The sequence below is a fragment of the Bos javanicus genome, chromosome 5 (assembly GCF_032452875.1).
Source record: "Bos javanicus breed banteng chromosome 5, ARS-OSU_banteng_1.0, whole genome shotgun sequence".
In the NCBI taxonomy this organism is placed as follows: Eukaryota; Metazoa; Chordata; class Mammalia; order Artiodactyla; family Bovidae; genus Bos; species Bos javanicus.
In genome coordinates, this window is record NC_083872.1 from 25,297,132 (window position 1) to 25,320,426 (window position 23,295).

General features: G+C 40.2%; 1 protein-coding gene across 4 annotated transcripts in view; it reads right to left on the minus strand.

Moving 5' to 3' along the window:
- Positions 1-23,295, minus strand: part of FGD6 (FYVE, RhoGEF and PH domain containing 6) — a 107,680-nt gene that overhangs the window by 32,942 nt on the left and 51,443 nt on the right. For all 4 annotated transcript variants that reach the window (XM_061415769.1, XM_061415768.1, XM_061415771.1 and 1 more), the window contains exons 6-8: positions 10,159-10,310; positions 8,390-8,546; positions 7,132-7,219 (exon numbers count right to left, since the gene is read on the minus strand). In XM_061415769.1, coding sequence (XP_061271753.1) covers positions 7,132-7,219; positions 8,390-8,546; positions 10,159-10,310 — 397 coding nt within the window. The remainder of the gene's footprint in view (positions 1-7,131; positions 7,220-8,389; positions 8,547-10,158; positions 10,311-23,295) is intronic.

Consider the following 23,295-nt stretch of genomic DNA (forward strand, 5'->3'; position numbering starts at 1 on the left):
GTAGCCTTTCCTTCCTCCAGGGGATCTTCCCAAGCAAGGGATCAAACCCAGGTCTCCCACATTGCAGGCAGATTCTTTACCAGTGAGCCACAAGGGGAGCCCAGAAGCACACTTGTCCCACAGAGCCAGCCAGGAAAGGTTCCTTCCAAAAAGAGAAGGTGATGCTTACAAAAATAAATCCTCAGGATCTTCTCACTCAAACAAATGACCAGATCAATATAAATTCTAGGCAAGAAGAGGAAGAGCTGGGAGGGAACCTGAGGGGTTGGGTGCGGTTCCCAAAGAACAGGACTGTAAGCTCCATAAGGGCAGGGACCACCACTGTGTTGTACATACAGGTGCCCAGCTCAGTGCCAGCCATGTGAATACTGCTTGAATGAGAAAGTGGTCGATGAATGGAGGAGAAAATCTGCCCTTGACAGTCAGGTTTGAGGAGAGAGTCAGATAATGAATGCAGCTAGAGCAAAGGAAAGTAAGGCTTGCACAATTCTTCAGTTACAAAGAGCATGTTTAATAGTTGTGGTCTTTATACTCTGGACCAATAATTTTTTTTTCTAAAGTAAGATTTAACTTTTTAGAGCAGTTTTACATTTACCGCTAATCTGAGGAGAAGATATGAAGACTTCCTACATATCCCCCGCGCTCACACATGCTTAGTCTCCCCCATCATCAACACACCCCATCAGAGTGGCGCATATGGTACAATGGAGGAACCTACACTGATACACCATAACTGCCTCAAATCCACAGTTTCCATTACAGTTCATTCTTGACTTTGGATAAATGTGTAATGACATGTATCCCTCATTGTGGTAGGATAAGTAAATTTTCAACTTTCCTAAAAAGCAAAATAAAAGTATGTCTGTGAAATGACAGAAAATATATACAGCTATCCCTCGTTATCTGTGGGAGATTTAGTTCCAGCACTCTGCTCAGATACCAAAATCTGGATGCTCAATTCGCTTATATAAGAGGGTACAGTACAGTCAGCCCTCCCTGTGTGTGGGTTGTGAGTCTGCAGATACCGGAGGCCAACTGCAGAGTCTCTGCTCCCAGTTCCTGGCCCAAGGTTCCCCAAATCTTTACAATCTTCTAAATGACAGAAGCAGCAGGAGCATCTTTTGTCCTAATATCTGGATTCCCTGGTGGCTCAGATGGTAAAGAGTCTGCCTCCAATGTGGGAGACTCGGGTTTGATTCCTGGGTGGGATGATCCACTGGAGAAGGAAATGGCAACCCACGCCAGTATTCTTGCCTGGGAAATCCCATGGACAGAAGAGCCTGGCAGGCTACAGTCTATGGGGTCACAGAGAGTCAGACACACCTGAGCAACTTCCCTTTCTTTCTGTTCTTTGACTTTAGTTCTGACAAAAATGGGCTTGCCAGGACATGCTAGTGGTAAAGAACTCCCTGTCAATGCAGGAGACATAAGAAACATGGGTTCGATCCCTGGGTCTGGAAGATCCCCTGGAGGAGGGCAAGGCAACCTACTCCCATTCTTGCCTGGAGAATTCCATGGACAGAGGAGCCTGGCAGGCTACAGTCCATAGGGTCACAAAGAGCTGGACATGACTGAAGTGACTTAGTGCTTGCACACACAAGCATGCGCGTGCGCACACACACCACCCCCTCCCCCTGCCCCCAAAGCTGCCTTGGGATTTCCTAGGTGACAACAAGTATCTTTTGTTGTAACAAGGTGACTCTTAGTGGGCTCCTAAATGGGGATGGGTCACCAGAAAGATCAAACCATGACTGAAACTTTCAGCACCACTCTCCATCCTCCAGGAAGCGGAGAGGGACTAGAAGTGGAGTTAATGATGGGCCATGCCTCGGTGATGAAGCCTCCATAAAAATACCAGAGGACAGGATTTGGTGGGGTTCCAGGGAGCTGGAGTACCCAGAGAGGGCATGGGAGTTCCAACCCACATACTTAGCCCTGAGTATCTCTTCCATATGAAGCTCGTTTTTATGCTTTATCATACCGTTCTACAATAAACCAGTAAATGTAAATAGGTGTTCCCCTGAACTCTGTGAGCCATTCTAGCAAATTTTCAAACCTAAGGAGAAAGTCATGGGAACCCAGATTTACAGTCCATCAGTCAGAAATAGAGGTTGCAGCCCAAGACTTGTGAATGGCACCTGAAGTTTGGAAGGATCAGAGCCCACTATCTCTAGGCAGATAGTGTCAGAACTGAATTAAATAACAGCAGCAGTCTTCAACCTTTTTGGCACCAGGAACCGATTTTGTGGAAGATAATTTTCTCATGGACCAGGGGTGGGGGGATGGTTTCAGGATGATTCAAGTGCATTAAATTTATTGTGCACTTCACTTCTATTATTATTACATCAGCTCCACCTCAGATTATCAAGTGTTAGATGCCAGAGGTTGGGGACCCCTGAATTACAGGACACCAAGATGGTGCTGAAGAGAATCGCTTGGTATAGGGAAAAAAAGCCCATATATCTGGTGTTAGTAGTGTTGAGTGTGGTGGTGTGAGAGCCAACGGGAGACACAGGAGGAGTGTGTTTTTTCCCAAGGTCTTCTTGGAAGGGGGCCTGATAAGAACACCATGACCAGTAGGAAGATACTGCCATAACTTGGCATGACTTTAGAAAGATCTGGCCTGAATCATAAAAAGGGAAATGGAAAGAGCAGGAAGCAGAGCAGAGGAAAACTAGTCAGCAAATCCTACGACGGAGGCAAGATGAGGAAAGGGAAGCATTTCAGTCCTTTCCCACAGGTTTGTTTCTGGATAACCGGAAGACTTGTTTTTACTCTTAAAAGCAATTTATCGATCCATCCATCCAACAAATGTTCACTGGCACTACCATATAGGAATTCTCAACCTCATAAAAAGGAACACTGCTTATTTCTCTGAGCCCTTTCAGTTTATTGAGTCCCTGTTATGTTCCAGAATCTATGCAGGCACTGACTTAGGATAAAAAAGATAGTCTCTACCCTGAACTGATGAGGAGGTAGAAAATAAAAATTAATGTTGTTTCTTCAGCAGCATCTGCGCGCTTAAAAAAAAACCACTCCCTCACTGTTGCTTCAAGATCCCCCTTTGTCCTAACTCCAAACAGGGTTTGGGCACCACACAGACATAAAGATCTGGCCAGATCCACTGGTTTTAAGTGGCCAAAATAAAGGCAGAATTTACAAGTTTCTCTTCTTAAATTAAGTCACTTTATTTTCCTACTTAAAAAAAAAAATCTGATCTTAAGCATTTCATTACACAATAGACATTTTCTTGGATCCTATTTTGAGTTGAGCTTAAAAAAACATCAAGAATTTACTTGGAAATTTTACTACAATGAAGGAAGAGAGAACCTAAAAAAATAACCACTAAAAACCCAAAGTAGGTTCTGAAGAAAACACTGCATGACAACAGGCTGGTTGTTTGAATAGGAGGCAGGACTGCTGTATCCAGGGATTTCCAGTTACCTCTCTCTAGAAGAATTCCAAAAGAAACCATCTTATCTGCACTCCATCCCTGCATTTCTCAATCTTCCCTTCCCCAGAAGCCAAAGTGGGCACAAATCTACTTACACCAAGCCGGGCGGGAATCCTTCCCTTTCTCTGCCCAATAAATCAAAGTTGTCAGGAGTTGTCTCAAATAGTCTCACTCTTTCTTTCTGTGCCCCTGGCATTTCTAAAATGGAAATAAAAGTACTTCCCTCATAGGGTTGTTGGGAGGATTAAATCATTGAGTTTGTTTATCCAAAGATGAGGATCCAGCTAATTCACACATCTGAATTGATGCTAACCTAAGACCTGAAGTCCAACTTCTAAAAAATCTAAATGCATACACAGGGGCACTTTGATAACTAAAGCAGAAATATCTTGCAAGGAAAAGAAAAACCAGAACATGACAAAAAGGAGTATTGGAAAGTCAGAGTTTTAAGTAAAAAGACATATAAAACAAACTGTTGGCATCAATTCCCATATGTCCTTAGGATTATATGATCATAGATTCTTCAGTTAATACTATTTGTGTTGCTGGGGCAGGACATTTCACCTCTCTGGAGAAGAGAACATCCCTGAAATTCTCTCTCTCAATATTGTTCTTTAGGCTAAAGATATTTTGGTTAAAAGGATGCTTTAAATGTAGCTTAAAATCAACAAAAATTATTTCCTAAATAGCTTTCAAGTGATCCCAAACTGACCCAGATACATTGGGTACACTAAATTATGAATTATTAATTAAAGACTTACTCGTCAGGACTTCCTGGGGGGTCCAGAGGTTAAGAATCCGCCTGCCAGTGCAGAGGATATAGGTTTGATCCCTAGTCTGGTAAAATCCCATATGCTGCACAGGAAATAATCTGTGTGCCACAACTACTGAGTTGCACTCTAGAGCCCGTGCTCCACAACAAGAGAAGCCACTGCGATGAGAAGCCCTGCATCTCAACAAGGAGTAGCCACTACTTGGCACAGCTAGAGAGAGCTCGTGGACAGCAACGAGGCCCAGAGAAGCCACAAAACAACAACAACAACTCACTCACTGACCTCAAGGGGTTTATAATCAAACTAAGGAATCAATATTCAAGTCATACAAATATTAGCAAATAAACAAGACACCAAATAAATCTTTACTAAGTCACACTGCACTGACACGAAGGATCAAGGAGAACTGAAGTAATCCGAGATGTCTTTGGAGGGATGGGGGACTCAGGTCAGGGGGGAGGAAGGGAAGAATCTGAATCAATGGAAGAAAAGGCACAGAATGAATATGAAATCTTTGCTTTACAAAGTCTATGTTCTTTCTTTAACTTTAGTCCTGACTTTGCAACCTTGAACAAGTCATTTACCTTTCAATAAATCCACAATTATTAAGAGTCTACTATATATAAAGTATTGTACATCATTTAAATAATGTAGATTTTCCAAGTTAAGAAATGGGGGGGGGGCTTTAAGATTAAACAAAACACAGCTCAAAACTAACTCCAATCTCATATCATCTTGGTTATAAAACAATGAAACAAGTGAAACCTGTTCTCTTAAAGAGAATTTTTAAAACTTACTGTTGCTATTTCACCATTCATCAATTAAAATCAAACCCAGCATGAAACCTACATTAAACACATGTGTAACTTTTACTTGGATCAGTCATAGTGAGGGAAAAAAATATTTTTACATGAAAATTTCAGAACCTTGCTCCATTCTTCTCCCATTTGAAAACCATAGTTGTCTTTTGCCACTAAAAACAGTACTTAATTCAACAGCTGTAGAAATAGCCTGAGCCCTTCAATAGCTCATTTATGATAAAGCACTGAATTTATCTAGCAAAAACACAACACATGCATGGGCACTTCCTTTTGCCCTGTGTATTCCAAATCTCTGCCAACTGCAGAGGAAAGAAAGTACAGATGGACAGGATATCCTGAAATTATTTGGTTTGCCTTATGTCAGTCCAGAGAGAAATCCAGTGCCTGATTCACAGCAAGAAATTCAAATTAAGTAGAAATATCTAGGGTAGCCAATCCTGGGGCTGAAGGCAGGCATTCCTCACCAGTGGTTCACCAGGGAAGCTTGGAAGGATGGCTTTGCCTAAAGGGAAATCAAGAAATCTTGGCTTTCCAGAATTCACTTCCCTCATTCCATTAAGCTCTTGGCTTAAGAGAAAGTGATTAAGGATAAAAGCATGCATGCCATTTCTTAAGAACACTAACAGGAACCAAGTACCTCAAAACCTATTACATAAAATTTCAACTGACTGAATTTAGAGTTGTGGAGGCATTTGAATATTCTTGTGTATTTGGACACAATTCCTTTAAAACAAATTTTTTTTTGGTATGCAGGATCTTAGTTCCCAGACCAGGGATTGAACCTGTACCCCCTGCATTGGAAGAAGGGAGTTTTAACCACAGACATACAGAGAAGTTCTAGAAACAACTCTTAATGGTACTATATATATATTAAGGTATTGCACATCCAATACATTTCCATAAATACCACAGAGGACCTAGTAGTATGTGTTTGATACTATGCTTCGTACTGAGACTATATTGGCTTTTTTGTAATGCCAAACAACTTAATATGTGAAATATGCATAGCTATGGTGAAGATTTAAAGAGCCAATGAATATAAAGTCCTGAGCCTCCATTCAAATCATAGCTTTCTTTTCCTTCTTCTTTTTTAAACGATTACATTGGTAAACAAGACACGCAGCCCGGTAATCTTGAAGCTGTAGAAGATACAGACAATGGCCTGACATAGTGACAGTGATGATGATGATGATGATAAGGATCTAATAATAGGAGTTAATACTTATTTAGACTTTACTATGAGCAATGCTTGTGGCTCAGACGGTAAAGTGTCTGCCTGCAGTGTGGGAGAGCCGGGTTCAATCCCTGGGTTGGGAAGATCCCCTGGTGAAGGAAATGGCAACCCACTCTACTACTCTTGCCTGGAAAACTCCATGAAAATTCCTGGAAATTCCAGAGTCTGGTGGGTTACAGTCCATGGGGTCGCAAAGAATCGGACACGACTGAGCAACTTCACTTTCACTATGAGCAAGGCATTACTCTAAGCACATAGCTCATCAATCAATCCTTATAATAACCCTCTGAAGTAAGTGACTAGGGCCATGGTGAAAAACTGAAAGTGTTTTAAGTGGCTCAGTTGTGTCTGACTCTTCGTGAACCCATGGACTGTAACCTGCCAGGCTCCTCTGTCCATGGAATTCTCCAGGCAAGTCTCCTGCATAGTAGGAGATTTACCATCTGAGCCACCAGGTAAGCCCCAGGGTCATCGTAGTTGATATTCAAATATGTGGGAATGATCCTCTAAACCTCATTCTTGAGTCGCTGGAAAAGCACCTTCTAGGAATTAGTAATATTAAGCAGGTAAAATGACCCAAGGTTTTGGGGCTGGGACAGTAAAAGAAGTTCTGAGCAAAACAAATTAACATGTAGAAATGCCCAGAGCAGAGAATGCACATGGATGATCGAAGAACTGGAAGAAGCTCAGTTCTGGTGATGTCTATGTGAGGCCACCAGCAATGTATAAATTCCTTGTTAGGAAAAGCAGCTACTGGATAGACAGAAAAACAGAAGTGTTCTCAGGAAAAGCAGGGTATCCTCAGTGTGACAGGAGTTCCTTGGTTGGTAATCTGCCAGAGAAGCCCACCTGTTAGCAGCAGCCTGTACTGGGGAATCCTCTGAACCGGCTTGAGCAGGTAGTGCTTGAGGGCCAGATTAGCACAGCGTGGGCTCATCTGAAAGGAAAGGCATCCAAAGTAAACACGAACATTTTCCTCCGAAGCAAGAGACCCAGACTCAGGTGCTCGGGAAGCCAAGTTTTAAATAGCCAGCAACTCCAGGAGGGGATTCATGGAGATACTCCCTTTATTTTAAGGCACAACTCATACGCTGAGAGGGAGACCAGAGCTGACTCATCATGGAGCCCACCCTCTCTTGCAGATAGGTCTCCGAAATCACTGACTCGTGAGGAAAATTCACAGCCCAGAAATAAAACTACTGGGAACTGGATTCAAATAAACATCAGAGCCTGTTGTCAATATACTCATAATAACAATAGTTGGTACTGGGGAGAAGGCAGAAATTCAAGACAACCTGAAAAACAGCCTTGCTAAACAAACCTCTTATAAGCCTGAAGAATGTAAACTTTCTCAGATGAACGGCTACAAAGGACAGCCCCAAATCACACTGTCTATGGAAACATTTGATTCTGGAACCCTTTTGACTTGACCATGAGGACATTTGATTCTGCCTTTAAAGTTGTTTTCTGTAGTATGTATAACAGATACTGGTGCCCAATTCTGAGCCCCACCTCCAATCTCCATAACAGGTATTAACTGTGGGGAGACCACAAAATGGCCTAGGGAAAATGTCCCCGCATCCTAAGATGTCCTGGGGTTCTTACACAGCTCAAGTGAGAAGGGAAGAGTTTTTTCAAATTTGTTCAGAGGGTTCTATTTGTTTCTAAATATATACCTCCAGGGTCTGGTATGCAGGATAATTATGAAAGCATAATGATAATGCATGTTAAGAAAGCATCTGTTGTGCAAGCATCCTTAGACATTGGATGGTTAACTTTCCCCGGTCTTGTGTTTTTTTTTTGGTGCCAAGGCAACAGAACAACTCACTGGACAGTGATGAGAACCTGGGCCACAGCTATATATATATATATATATATATATATCACACTTCCATTCTTAACAGCATGAAGACTTCAGAAGAAAGGAAAAGAGGGAAGAAAAGTTGACACATAATTTTAAAGTTTAATTACCATACAAATTAGAAGAAATAAGCAATATCTTAATACTTCTAAAACTTTTCTAGTTTGGTATAAATGGAATTTACTGATAGTTTTAGCTTCAAAACAGAGAAAGTGGTAGCAAAACAGAGGATGGTAGCAAAAATACCTCAAATTCTCTAACAACAGCAGCAAAACCTGGGTTTTTCTTGCACTGCTCATCCAACAAAGCTATATTCTTATCAAATTCTTTGATGTATGTGGAATACATTTTTAGATATGGTCCCTTCTTTACAAAGATATCAGCAATTCTTTGTTGTTCCGTCCTAAGGAGTGAGAAGGGATAGACAAGAAAAAGAGTCATTACAGGATCCAAAATATATCCACTGATAAGCAGAGTCCCATTTCCAAGCCATCTGTTTATCCTTTTTTCCTCTTCTTATAAGATATATCCCCTAATGCCCACTCTTTCCCATTTCGATTGTCATCATTATATTTTGCCTGGACTCTGCCAGTTCTGACTGGTCTGCTAGCCCTGACTGGTCTTTCCTGCTTCTGTACAGCCAGAGACTTTAGAAAATTCAGATGAATTTCTAAGATAATTTTCTGTAAGACGAATGATAAAGTACGGACAGGGAAATTCTTTGTAATTACATTTTATTTTAGCATGCCTTTAAAAGAGAGCTTTTAGTCACTCCTCAGTCCTTAAACTGTGTAATTATAGTTTTAATCACTCCTTAGCCCTTAAACTGTGTAAGTATAAATTTTATACTTAGGCCGTAGTGAAGTATTAATCACTATTTAGCATATTTTCCCAACATGTAGAGGCAAGATATTTCCAAAACAGGCAGAGGTTATTTTCCTGGATTATATATAAATAAAACTTAGAGGGAAATTTTTTTATCATCAAAGTAGGTGATACACAATGTTGTTCTAATAATTTGGTGGTTACCCATGAACTTCAACAGTAAATCCAACCCCCTAAACCAAACTCACCACACATTTCCAAAGATGTCACCAAACTTTCTATTACTGTCTAAATATCATAATACTGTCTAAATATCATAACGGGCTTCCCTGGTGGCTTAGATGGCAAAAAGAATCTGCCTGCAATGTGGGAGACTGGGGTTTGATCCCTGAGTCGAGAAGACCCCCTGGAGAAGGAAATGGCAACCCACTCCAGTATTCTTGGCTGGAGAATTCTGGTGGGCTACAGTCCACAGGGTCACAAAGAGTCGGATAGGACTGAACGACTAACACTCAAATACGGGTAGTGGCAGTCAACCTTTGGTATTGTTTTCCGGTTGTGAAATCTACAGCACCTACAATAATGTCATATATGTGTAAATTTCCTAAACCAAACAGAAAAATCTCCCTATTCTCTCAGTTAACAGCCTCCTTTAGGAAATGCAGTTTCCTCTTTTTGAGGTTCCAAAAAGAGAGATATTTAAAAATGTTTCCAACGTGAATATATCAACTAAACTCTCCTCCCAGTCTCAAAAATCTTGGATTATCAAAGGGCACCTATAGAAAGTTAAATTGGCCAAATATAGGCCCTTCTTGCTTTTGAGACAACATTACTAAAGAATTAAAAAATGTAGTGTACTGAGCTGAGTGCACCAGTGAATTCTGGCCACCTAACGTGATCAATCTAGGGGACTTCCCTGGCAGTCCAATGGTTAAGACTACAAGCCTCCACTATGCAGGGGGCACAGGTTCAATCCCCAGTCGGGGAAATAAGATCCTGCATGATGTGCTGTGTGGTCAAAAATAAATAAATAAATAAAGTGATCAATCTACAGGTAATTCTTACGCCAAGAAAATTCAACATATTGAATAAACACAATGTAAGGAACAACAAGTCTTTGTCACATGCAGGTCCCTTCTGCCTTTATCTAAAATTGGAAACTCTGGGAAAGCGGGTCGGCCCATTTTTACCAGTTTGACATTCTTTCCTCCAGCTCCTTCAGGAGATCCCGATTGAGCTCATACAGCTGAGGCAAGTAGTACAGGATCTGGTTTAGGATCCGGTCCTCAATCACTGGTTTCCCAAGTTGCCTGGAAGCATGGGCTACTGCATCCCGGAAATCCTGTTACAGTTCAGAGGAGGAAAAACAATGTACACACACATACCACTTAATATAATGAAAAGCTTTTCCCCCAGTCACTCTCTTTACCACAACAATATGAACTGCAAACTGTATTTCCCATGTAGAGTTCAAATTGAAAGCACCCACTTCCTCTTACCCCACTTACTTGGATAAGAAAGTACACATACATACATACACACATACACACACACACACACACACACACACACCCCGAGTGGCTGGAGTGGATGTTTGGTTTTTAAACAGAACATTATATTTCTCTTAAATCTTTTGGTTTGATCTCCAAACTTAGCAATTATATTAAGGAGATATCTGCAAATTATACCGGAACTCTTAAGTAGTCCTCAAAATTATTCTAATACTGCTATATGGACAAAATCCATTTATTTAAAAGTTCGCAGAAGATCTTAATTAATTTTACATTGGGAGCATCCTTTTGTCCACTTTCAGTAATTATTTGCTAACTGCTGGAACATTCTAACTGAGGCATTTAGAGGGTGATACATTCTTGATAATCAGAGAATATTGGATGTAAGCCCTTGTTCCTATTCTACTGTATTTCACTGAGCTAGCTCCATTTTACTCATCTGTTAAATGGGTTGTAAGACTTTAATTAGATACTACACACAAAGCTTTCTGCAATGTATTTGGCACACAGACGCAACAAAACATTTTAACTCTGGACTTGAAACTCTCTCTTCCCTCTATCCAACCTCCCCATAAATTCACCAGAATTTATAGAAATTAAAAATTTTTCTCATCACACATTCTTTTTCCTTGACTTTTCCCTATAATAAGACTATTTATACCATGTTTTAAGACAGGTCCACCCTACCCCACCCTCTCTCTCCAGAGAACTTGGAAAGGGTGAGGCTGGAGATGGTACCTGGCCAGAATTCAATATATTTTGAGGCGTACCCTCAGGGGATAAGTAAGACAATAGCAAACTGTATCACAGTCCTGAGGATTCAAAAAAAGATTGTTCCTTCTTAGAAAGGAATTTAATTAAAAACCTTAAGGCAAAGGTTGGGTAAAACAGACTCTTTACTAGGCTTTATCTTTTTTCTCCTTTCTAACTGCTTCCCTTCAGGAATTCACTGGGCAAATCAAATATCAAAACAAAGACCCTGATTTCTACCCTGATCCCTTTTAATAGCTACCCCATACATACACACACTAACCATTAGTATCAGTATTTCTTGAGCTTCTTGTGAAGGACAACAAACTCATATCTAATTTGAAAGTAAATAAAAGCTACCACAGTAATGAAAATAAAAACAACAGTAAACAAATGGAACGTAATTAAACTTAAAAAGTTTCTGCAAAGCAAAGGAAACCATAAACAAAAGGAAAAAACAATCCACAGAATGGGAAAAATATCTGCAAATAAAGTGACCTACAAAGAATTAATCTCCAAAATATACAACTAGCTCATGCAGCTCTATGTCAATAAAAACAAACAATCCAATCAAAAAATGTACAGAAGATCTAAATAGGTATTTCTCCAAAGAAGACATACAGATATCCAAGAGGCTCAAGAAAAAATGCTCAACATAACCAATGACCAGAAAAATGCAAATCGAAACTACAGTGAAGTATTACCTCATACTTTATTTTATTGGACTCCAAAATCACTGCAGATGGTGACTGAAGCCATGAAATTAAAAGATGCTTGCTCTCTGGAAGAAAAGCTATGATCAACCCAGATAGCATATTAAAAAGCAGAGACATTACTTTGCCAACAAAAGTCTGTCTAGTCAAAGATATAGTTTTTCCAGTGGTCATGTATGGATGTGAGAGTTGGACTATAAAGAAAGCTGAGTGCAGAAGAATTGATGCTTTTGAACTGTGGTGTTGGAGAAGACTCTTGAGAGTCCCTTGGACTGCAAGGAGATCCAACCAGTCCATCCTGAAGGAAATGAGTCCTGAATATTCATTGAAAGGACTGATGCGGAAGCTCAAACTCCAAAACTTTGGTCACCTGATGTGCAGAACTGACTCACTGGAAAGGACCCAGATGCCGGGAAAGATTGAAGGCGGGAGGAGAAGGGGACGACAGAGGATGAGATGGCTGGATGGCATCACCGACTGAATGGACATGAGTTTGAGTAAGCTCCGGGAGTTGGTGATGGACAGGGAGGCCTGGCGTGCTGCAGTCCATGGGGTTGCAAAAAGTCAGACACAACTGAGTGACTGAACTGAATCACCTTATACAGGTCAGGATGGCATCATCAAAATATCTACAAATAATAAATGCTAGAGAGTCTGTGGAGAAAAGGGAACCCTCCTACACTGTGGGTGGGAATGTAAATTGGTACAGCTACGAGGGGAACAGTATGGACGCTCCTTAAAATACTAAAAACAGAACTACCGTACGATCCAGTAATCCCATTCTTGGGCATCCATCAGGAGAAAATCATACTTCAAAAGGATACATGCAAATGTTTATTGCAGCACTATTTGCAATAGTCAAGAAATGGAGGGGACTTCCCTAGTAGTCAAGTGGTTAAGATCCTTGTTTCCACTGCAGAAAGCAAGAGTTCAACCCCTGCTTGAGGAACCAGATTTTGTGATTCTGCATGTCACCCCATACAACCAAAGGGAAAAAAAAGAAAAAAATGACTCCTCTTCTAAGGTATATTTTAGACAAGTCAAATGCTATGCTCAACAAGTGCTAATAAACCCTTCACTTAGTGCTCAGTGTGTTCAGTTGTTGTGTCCAACTCTTCAAGATTCCATGCACTGTAGCCCACCCAAGGAATCTTCCAGGTAAGAATACTGGAGTGAGTTACCATTTCCTCCTGCAGGGGATCTTTCCACGTCTCCTGTGTCTCCTGCATTGAAAGGCGCATTCTTTACCACTGAGCCACCTGGGAAGCCCTCAGTACCTTTATCAACCCCAAATAGTCATATTAACCCATAGGAACCAAACTACTTCCACCAGTAACTAAAGAACTACTTTTACAACTAATTACTGTAATATAAAATAAGAATTTACTACTTGTATAAACTAAAATTCAGAAAAACACACAAAAAAACTCCACAAACCAAATGGATTGGGGCCAAATTCCACCTCCAAACAGCTTGTTTTTATCAGCACTCACATATAGTAAGAGAAAATAGAGCTAACTTAACATTTTTGACAGTCATCAGGATTTCCATCAGGCAGAACTATAGAGAATGTGTTTACATATCACAAATAACATCCGCAACTGTAAATATACTCAAAGCACTATAACTAAACATCTTCTATGGCATTTTTCATTTTCCCAGTTCAAAGACTAATATAATTAAGATGGAAGAGTTCCTTTTTCAGCAAAACAAGAAGCACTGTCCTTTCTTCTGATAGGTTAAATGATGGATATGTTTGTCCCCTGGCAGGAGGATAACTTTTATTTTCCAGTTAGAAGGCATTTCCTCAGCCAGGACAGTGACAGCAGACATTAGCTGCTAAGCAGCTTAAGGACCTGTTTGACACAGCTTTGCTAGACTCTGCATTCCATGTCTGCCACCACTGCCAAAAAGGAAACTGGTTTATTTAAGACACAGTCAACAGAGACCAGCTAGTATGCTGCACTGATGAGTAAGGTGGTCACCTCTAACTGGGGGTCCCTGACACATACCTGGCAAAACTGTGGGGTTTTTTTTGAAGTATTATTGGGTAATGTCAGCAGTTCTGCAGGAATGAATGGCCAAAGATGCCATTTTGGGGGCTTGTACTGTGCTTTTCTTGGAAGAAAAGCTATGACCAACCTAGACAGCATATTAAAAAGCAGAGACATTACTTTGCCAACAAAGGTCCGTCTAGTCAAAGCTATGGTTTTTCCAGTAGTCATGTATGGGTGTGAGAGTTGGATCATAAAGAAACTCAGCACCAAAGAACTGATGCTTTTGAACCGTAGTGTTAGAGAAGACTCTTGAGAGTCCCTTGGACTGCAAGATCAAACTAGTCAATCCTAAAGGAAATCAGTCCTGAATATTCATTGAAAGGACTGATGCTGAAGCTGAAGCTCCAATACTTTGGCCACCTGATGTGAAGAGCCAACTCACTGGAAAAGACCCTGATGCTGGGAAAGATTGAAGGCAGGAGAAGGGGACAACAGAGGATGAGATAGATGGCATCACCAACTCAATGGACATGAGTTTGAGGAGGCTCCGGGAGTTGGTGATGGACAGGGAAGCCTGGCATGCTGCAGTCCATGGGGTTGCAAAGAGTTGGACACAACTGAGCAACTGAACTGAACTGTGAGGCATGCAGGACCTTAGTTCCCAGACCAGAGATTGAGCCTGTGACCCCTGCAGTGGAAGCACTGGAGCTTAACCATTGAACCACCAGGAAGTCCACCATGATGTATTTTTTTAAAATTATGACAGCATGTCAAAATAAAAGAGAAATAATTATAAGAGCAAAAGAAGAATGTCTACGATGACCTTCTTAACTGCACAGAGCAGCCCTGGCCCCCATCTCATTTCCCCACCCTGTGGGCCACCATCCCCTGAAAGCCATGTGCAGTGGCCACAACGCCAGATATAACTAAGTCACACAGGAACTACACACAATCTAACTTCTCAACTCTTCATGAACCTCAACCACTGCCAAACATGTGCCACTGGAAGGAGGAAAAAAAATATTTTTAATAGAAAGGATGATTACAACATATGTCTGGTTCTTCTTCTAAATGCTAACAGCCAGGATAATTTGGGAAAGTGTGATGACACTTAAGAGCCAGAGGCAAAACTATTTTGGGGCAGAAGAATCTAAAGTTGCCAACACCCCCTTGAATAAGTCAGTGAGGACACAGGACGATAGGACTAGTACTTTCCGTTAGATCCAGAGTATAGTTTTTCACACTGGAAAAGCTGAGGAATTAAAATAAATGGGTGGAAGGGAGCTATAGTATAAAAATGTTAGGTGCTGGCATCCCTGGTGGCTCAGTGGTAAAGAATCTGCCTGCCAATGCAGAAGACACGGGTTTGATCCCTGGTCCAGGAAGACCCCGCATGCTGCGGAGCACCTAAGCCTATGCACAACTACTGAGCCTGTGTTCTAGAACCCAGAAGACAGAATTACTGAAGCCCACATGCCCTAGAGCCCATGTCCCACAAGAGAAGGCCGCGTACAGCCAGTAGAGAGGAGCCCCCACTTGCTGCAACTAGAGAAAAAGCCCATGCAGCAACAAAGTCCCAGCACAGTCAAAAATAAATAAAAATAAAATTATTTTAAAAAGTTAGGTAAATGCGTGAGTTTTTAAAAATATCAACTACATATACTTCAGTCTATTCTTCTAACATAAAACCTACCAAAGAGTCTGTATGCAAAACAAGTTCCTAATCACCACCAACCTGGCCTTTTTAGAAATAGAAATGGGTGCCTCAATTAAAAGTGTAGTATAATATTATTCTTAATAATTTGAAGAAAACCTACAACCAGATCAACTTAAAAAAAAATACTCAGTTCCTGTGAGGTATTAACATACTAGTCTTACCACCTCTGATCTCCTGGGCAAAAGCAAGCAAAAATCAATGCAAACAAAATCGAGACTGAACATTTTAATGTAATGAAGCACAAAACAGATGGCCTTGTTCATCAGGTCAGACTTTATATCCCCAGGGCCAAAGAGCAGCAAGTGACTTAATGACCAGCTGTCCTGACTGGCATGACCCGACCTTAGGGCATTACTTAACCACTATGATGACACAGTGAATTACAAAGACCAAATGGATATATGGGCAGACAAGGGGCTCTGTAGAGCTCCCTGCCTATATGAAGGGCACTAATCAATTCATATTAAGCAAAAGCAAAGGAGCTGCTAAGATCAGAGAGCTATGATGAATAAGCAAAAGGCAGTGTGATGCTATGAAGTACAAGTGGGGATGGGGTATAGGCTCCACATTAATAACTTGATTTTATTCTAAAATGAAAATGTTTAACCAAGGAAGTTACTCCTCCCTTTGTTTATGTTCAGACCTGGTGATAATCTGAAAGCAAGCCAAGAAACTCAAAAATACACCAGAGCCTATACAGCACAGCAGACATTCCAAGTAACAACTTTTAATCAATTTCTGAACTTTCACTTAGCACGTGGGTTCAAAGGGACCCAGAATTTAAAGTCTGGCTTTGCCATTTAGTAATGGGGTACTTTTGGCAGTTAGGTCACTTTCTTCACTTAAAAAACAGACATGACACCCATTTGACAGGGTTGTCATGAGGACTGAAACAGATAATTTATGTAACACAGCACGCTGCAAGGCGCACAGAGAGCACTCAGTAGACAGCCATTTATTTCATTAAAGGAGATTCAGTTATTTTAAATGATCACATGACCACCATTTACAATCACAAGTCCCTGGAAGCTCAGAAAAAGAGCTCTCAAACAGAAGTCTATAAACAGAAGCAAACATCAAAGCAAGGTGAGGAAAACCAACAGTCCAGCGGCAAGACAGAGACACGTTTAACAATGAACTTCATTCAGCGAAGGAAGCCACTCAAAACTGAAAGTTTGGTGTCCATGTCAACATACAATACAGGAGGATGCTTCACGACTAAAAAACAAATAATAATAGTTCACAAAACTGAAAAAGAGACAGTGTATTTGGTAAAACAAGATGGTCATTTTAATATGGTAACAACTGGAGGCTTCCGTGAGGAAGTCTTTTATTCTTTTTATAATGCACTTTTTTTAAAAAGATATTTTCTATTTACTAACAAACACCTGACTGTCCAAAGTAACTCTGCCTCTAACTCTACGGATTTTAATTGAGAGTCTTCTCAAATCTTCAGGGTAATATATATTCCAGCCTAAGGAAATTGGTGGAACAAAAATGCCTCATTACAAGTACCACTTACCTACAACTTAACCAGCCCATATTTGTTCGAAAGACCTCAAAGTCTTTGATCATTCTCTCTTAAGATGTATTATTTAAATCATGCTGTTTAGACATTTATAAAATAAGTTTATAGATACATCTATTAAACCAGTCTCCCAGCAGAGAGCAAATCAAATAACAAAAACAAAACAAAAAAACATTGTATCATTTGTACTTAATTATATTAGATGTCTAAGGTGTTTTATCTTGAAAATGGTACTTATAAACAATATTATAGCAACCTCTGGATTGGACAACTTCTGATACAAAAAAGGAAAAGAAATATAATTAACTAGAGCTCTACCAAACCAAGAATTATTCATCACTTTCCTATCATTCATTTAACAGATATTAATTTAGTGGGATAACACTAAACAAAACAGACAAAAATCCCTGTTTTCACAGAGCTTACTTTCTAATGGAAAAAGAAACCTAGTAGGGTATTTTTCAGGAACAAATTCTATTTTGATTGATTTGAGTAAAAGCTTACTTGGTAACAACAAAATTAAATAGTACAGATTTTAACTGATAGAAATAATTCTAAATAACAGCACATGGGAAATAGATGGGGAAACAGTGGAAACAGTGTCAGACTTTATTTTTTGGGGCTCCAAAATCACTGCAGATGGTGACTGCAGCCATGAAATTAAAAGACGCTTACTCCTTGGAAGGAAAGTTATGACTAACCTAGATAGCATATTGAAAAGCAGAGACATTACTTTCCCAACAAAGGTCCGTCTAGTCAAGGCTATGGTTTTTCCTGTGGTCATGTATGAATGTGAGAGTTGGACTGTGAAGAAGGTTGAGCGCCGAAGAATTGATGCTTTTGAACTGTGGTGTTGGAGAAGACTCTTGAGAGTCCCTTGGACTGCAAGGTGATCCAACCAGTCCATTCTGAAAGAGATCAGCCCTGGGATTTCTTTGGAGGGAATGATGCTAAAAAGCTGAAACTCCAGTACTTTGGCCACTTCATGTGAAGAGGTGACTCACTGGAAAAGACTCTGATGCTGGGAGGGATTGGGGGCAGGAGGAGAAGGGGACGACAGAGGATGAGATGGCTGGATGGCATCACTGACTCGATGGACGTGAGTCTAAGTGAACTCCAGGAGTTGGTGATGGACAGGAGGCCTGGCGAGCTGCGATTCAAGGGGTCGCAAAGAGTCGGACACGACTGAGCGACTGAACTGAACTGAACCGAACCTGAAGAATGTCCACTTCACCTGCAGCTAACACTAATTAAGTGCCTAACATTTATTTTGTATGATCACATTTAACCATCACACCAAATGTGGTTATTATTCCCATTTTCAAGAAGAAACCAAGGCTTGATTAATTTCTCCAAGAGCACAGTTAGTGGCAGAAGCACAATTCTTAACCACTAGCCAATTAGTCACATTCATTCATTCAATAACATTTACTGGGGGCCTTCCACACAATAGGAATGATGGGAAACTCAGAAGATATCCCTGGGTTGGGAAGATCCCCTGGGAAAGGGAATGGCAACTCACTCCAGTATTCTTGCCTGGAGAATCCCATGGATAGAGGAGCCTGGCAGGCTACAGTACATGGGGTCACAAAGAGTTGGACATGACTGAGCAGCTAACACTTTCACTTTTTTTTCTTTTCTGAAACTACAGGATCGTTGCCCTCACCTAGCTTACATTTTAGAAAGTGAAGTAAAGTGAAAGTCGCTCAGTCGTGTCCAACTCTGTGACTCCACGGACTGTAGCCCGCCAGGCTTCTCTGTCCAAGGGATTTTCCAGATCAGAATACTGGAGTGGGCTGCCATTTCCTTCTCCAGGGGATCTTCCCAACCCAGGGATCGAACCCAGGTCTCCCACATTGCAGGCAGATTCTTTACCATCTAAGCCACCAGGGAAGCCCTACATTTTAGAAGAGACTAAAAACAAACAAGTAAACAAACAGATAAACAACATATGTGATGTAATCAAGAAGAAAATAAACACAGGAAAGTTGGAAAGGATGGTCAAGGAAGACCTCTTTGACGAAGTCACCTTAAGCTCAACTGGAAGGATAAAGAAAGAACTAGCTTGAATGAATGAAGGAAGGATAAATATTCCAGGAAACTGCACTGGTAAAATCTCTCAGCAGAAATAACCTTAGCACTGAACTAAAAACTGAAAGCAGGCCATGATGGGACAGAACATAGTCTTTTACAAGTGAGAGAAGGCCTTCCTCTCTTTCACTGCCTTTTCATCTCATTACTAGAAGCCAAATACAGAGCACCTTACAGGCGCAGGGAACGATAACTTACTATCCACATTAGATCATTTCTGACAGTAAAAGGAAGCTCTGTTAATAATATTTGTTGCTGCTGTTTAGTCACTAAGTCATGTCTGACTCTTTGCAACCCCATGGACTGTAGCCCGCCAGGATCCTCTGCCCATGGGATTTCCCAGGCAGGAATACTGGAGTGGGTTGCCACTCCCTTCTCCAAGGGATCTTCCTGACCTAGCAATTAAACCTACATTTCCTTCATTGGCAGGCAATTCTTTACCACTGAGTCACCTGAGAAGCCCATTAATAATATTATGCCAAGACAATAACCAAGATGGTCAAAATCAGATTAGGACAGATCGTCATCCTACTTCCAGGACTTGGGACTTGCTAAGGAACAGCTTTTATTCTTAATGCAATGGGAATCATATAAACAGCTTTAAGCAGGAGAGTGACATGACCTAATACATATTTTAAGAAAATCACCCTTAATACTTCACATGAAAAAATATTTTAAGGAACAGACTGAAGGGGGGTAAGAATGGAAATAGGAAGCCCAGTTAAAAGGCTGATGCTGTTTTGAGTAAGAGATGATATTCTGGACTAGGATAGTGGCAGTAAAGAGGAAATAAAATCAGCAGGGTTGCTAACAGTTTGGCAAGAGAGGTGAGAGGGAGAAATGAAGAACAAATCCTAGTTTTCTGGCTCTGGCAGCTATATGGATGTCATCACTATTTTGAAAAGAGAATCTCTTTTTTTCTTTGGACTCAATAGTGTATTGACTTAGAGACAATGTGTATATTGGACCATTTTTTCAAATCTAGGTCAAAGTCTAAGCGCTCATGGTAGATACTGCAGAGTAAGGACCATATAAAACATTACTTTTGAAGTCTTGCTACTGCCTCTGCAGGCCCAATTTTTTCTCGCCAACATCAGAAGAATCAAAGCCTTCAACTAAGTACACCGATTCTTAGAATTTTAAGTATACTTTAAATCACATGATCGCTACCCAAATCTAATTCTTTCCAATGTAGTATGATAAAATTTATTAGTTTAGATTTAAAATCACTTTTATGAGCTATATCACCTAGTTCATCAAATTCGAAACAAAGAAATAATAGTGAGCTACAGTGATATATTGAAGTGATATATAAAGTATTGCACTACAGAGATACATTAAATTTCAAGTGTGACTACTATACTAGACAGTGCAGATAACTGAACATTTTTGTTTCTGAGAAAGATCTATTAATGTTAATCTAGAGTCTCGAATATGGAAAACTATTAATGGGAAATCATATATAACTGAAATAATAGCTTCTCCCAAGCCACTAATATAATGGGTTGATTTCCAAAGATACCCACTGGGTTATCTAAAGCCTGTTAGATATTTTAAAGCAGTCATATTCTATCATATAACACAGTAGTTAACTCATTTAGATGAAATCAGATAGCAGCAGCATTCAGGATTACAACTATCCATGAGCTATCTTTGTGGTAGGGGAGTAAACGTGAGCCTTAATAGCATGATTGGAATGTTGGAATGAAACAAGAGATGCTTTTGGCTTTACCCACATTATCCTGGTGACAAAGCCCTCCTAGCAATGGTTCAGAATCTGTTTTAATGCCTGGCTGTTAAGACACCCACTAATGTTGGGCTCTGCTGAGTTACCCTTTGCACATACCAGACAGGATGTTAATATAAGGTTGGCAGATGATCTATTCTCACTCCTACATTAAAAGCTTAGGAGGTTTTGAAGATGTACAAATCAAGGTGAGTTACGGATGATTCACTCTGTTCAACATCAGTGGGGAAGAAGCCGAGGCCATCTATCAGATCTGAGATGATAAGGGAAACATTTTGGTCTAATTGTCTATTCTTATGGTGCTTTTGTTTTGTTTCAAACACACAGAGGTAAGAATCAGGATACATATTTTTTTTTAAAAATCAAACACTCTGGTAATGCTTTTACTGAGCTTGCCTTGTGGCTCAGTTGGTAAAGAATCAGCCTGCAATGCAGGAGACCTAGGTTCAATCCCTGGGTTGGGAAGATCCCCTGGAGTAAGGCAAAGGCTACCCACTCCAGTATTCTGGCCTGAAGAATTCCATGGACTGTATAGTTCATGGGGTCACGAAGAGTTGACTTTCACTTCACTTCACTTCATTGCTTTTAAGTGCTTCTCTACCTACTGGAATCAGAACTTCCTTCATGAAAACGAAATTTTAGTTCAGGAGTAGAGGAAAAGGCATTTGAAAGCATCAGAATTGTGAAAAGTCTACTGCCTGGTAATATTAAAATGGATACTTCATTCACTGATGCTCTACATGGGAAGAAGGAGAAGAAGAAAATATAACAGCAATTTGAGATCCTATCATATACTTTATAATTTTAGTTTTTTTCACATACTTTATTTCACTGATTCTTCATGACCTGAGAGATGGATTTTTTTTTTTTTTTCAGCCACACCACAGCTTGTGAGACCTTGAGTTCCCTGACGAGGCGTGGAACCTGGACCCTCAGCAGTGAAAGCTCAGAGTTCTAACCACTAGACAGCCATGGATTTCCCCAAACTGTTTTCTAAAATTCACATACCTAGTAAGAAACAGAATCTACTTAGCTAATGCTTCTCCAAGTGTGGTCTACAAATTGTTATAGGTATACAAAGACATTAGTCAAAAAAAGTAAGAATAAGGGATTAGAAACTTTTCTATCCATGAATTTTTATTGCATTTTACCAAAGTTTTGGCCCACCATGGATGTGCAATTTAAATATTCATTTGCTCACCAAAGCAGTGTGAGAAGCAATATATTAGACTACAGGCATCCTAAACATATGTTCCATGCAAGGTTTGAATAGCACAGTGAAGTTAAACAGCAATTTTTGCCTCTACCAGTTTCCTCATTCACTTGCAGATGCTTCAAATTTCCTTCAGGAGGTCCTCTGTCTATTTAAACATGTCTATCAGAAAATATGTCAAATAGATATAATGTGCTCATTCTGGAGATAAATTCTAAGTTTTCAAGAAAACAGCAATTTAGCATTTTCTTCCACCTCTCCCTCTACAGTTCCTTATACAATAGAGACAGTTGGGGCATAGCAGCCAATGCATATGCAGTTTATTTTCAAAAGTCATTTATTTATCAAGTTTATCATTATTTTTTTTAATGACAATATTGTTGTCATTCAACAGCTCAGGTGACCAAATATTGCTATATATATACATAAATTTTAAAAGGGAACCTACCAATATAGTCAAGAGTTACATGAAAAAAAATTCATGGGAAAAACAAATTAGCAATGCTAAGAAATTTTTAAGAAAAATATTCCAAAGCTAGAGATTTTTCACACAGGAATTAGGTCTCCATGAAGGCAATGGCACCCCACTCCAGTACTCTTGCCTGGAAAATCCCATGGATGGAAGAGCCTGGTAGGCTGCAGTCCATGGGGTCGCTAAGAGTCAGACATGACTGAGCAACTTTACTTTCACTTTTCACTTTCATGCATTGGAGAAGGAAATGGCAACCCACTCCAGTGTTCTTGTCTGGAGAATCCCAGGGACGGGGGAGCCTGGTGGGCTGCTGTCTATGGGGTCACACAGTCGGACACGACTGAAGCGACTTAGCAGCAGTAGCAGTGCCCACTGGACCAACCAAAGAGCACAGGGGATTGGTGAATGTTACCCACCTTTAAGTGTAACCCTCTTTTCATGTTTATACAAAAGAAAACAGAAAATGATACTCTTTTCAGAGACAGGAATGAGTATATATTTTGTAAACCTACCACTCCTCAGTAATTCAGTTAATAATTACCATCTAAGTAAACTTGGATAGTAACTTAATTCACTTCCATTTCTTTT